Genomic DNA, 648 nt, shown 5'->3' with positions numbered 1-648 from the left:
TGAGTGAGTGAGTGAGTGAGTCAGTGAGTGAGTGAGTGAGTGAGTGTGTGTGTGTGTGAGAGAGTGTGTGTGTGTGTAGTACCTGCTGGCAGTGCTGGTGATCAGCGGTTGGCTGTTGATTGACGACACAGACTCGTCCATCAGCGGATGCGTCTTAATAAATGAAAGCACAGAGTCTGGAAACTGAACAGAGGACGAGTAGGAGGAAGCTGAACCTTCACCTGCACAGGAACCTGGACTGAACACACAAACCAGTGTTACTTTAGTATCGCTGAGACACTATTACAGTTTTTGTTAAATTTTGTTTAAATTCTATTATTGTTTTTGTTTTTTTATATTTTTAAAAAATATATAAAAAAAATAATATATTTTAATTTTTGTTATTTTAGCTATTTTGTTGTTTTTGTCATTTTTTGATTATTAATTTTTAAATATGCTTATATAGTTTTTAGTTTACTCCGTTTTAATTATTTTAGTACTTCAACTTAAACTAAATGAAAATGAAAAATATTGCCTTGGCAACTAGCTGAAATAAAATACATTTGAATTTTTTAAATATTTAATTTTTTATTTCATTTCATTTTATTTCAGTTATTGTTTATTTTATTTCAAGGAATGAAACAGACACACTTTGGTGGGTGTTTATCC

General features: G+C 31.3%; 1 protein-coding gene across 1 annotated transcript in view; it reads right to left on the bottom strand.

Moving 5' to 3' along the window:
• sema6ca (sema domain, transmembrane domain (TM), and cytoplasmic domain, (semaphorin) 6Ca) overlaps positions 1 to 648 on the bottom strand; it is a 23218-nt gene that overhangs the window by 7355 nt on the left and 15215 nt on the right. The window contains exon 12 of the mRNA XM_016494073.1: positions 83 to 238. Within this exon, the coding sequence (XP_016349559.1) occupies positions 83 to 238 (156 nt within the window). The remainder of the gene's footprint in view (positions 1 to 82; positions 239 to 648) is intronic.

The sequence above is a fragment of the Sinocyclocheilus anshuiensis genome, unplaced genomic scaffold, assembly GCF_001515605.1.
Source record: "Sinocyclocheilus anshuiensis isolate Anshui unplaced genomic scaffold, SAMN03320099.WGS_v1.1 scaffold2100, whole genome shotgun sequence".
NCBI classification, from domain to species: Eukaryota; Metazoa; Chordata; class Actinopteri; order Cypriniformes; family Cyprinidae; genus Sinocyclocheilus; species Sinocyclocheilus anshuiensis.
This window is presented reverse-complemented; position numbering and strand designations above follow the sequence as displayed.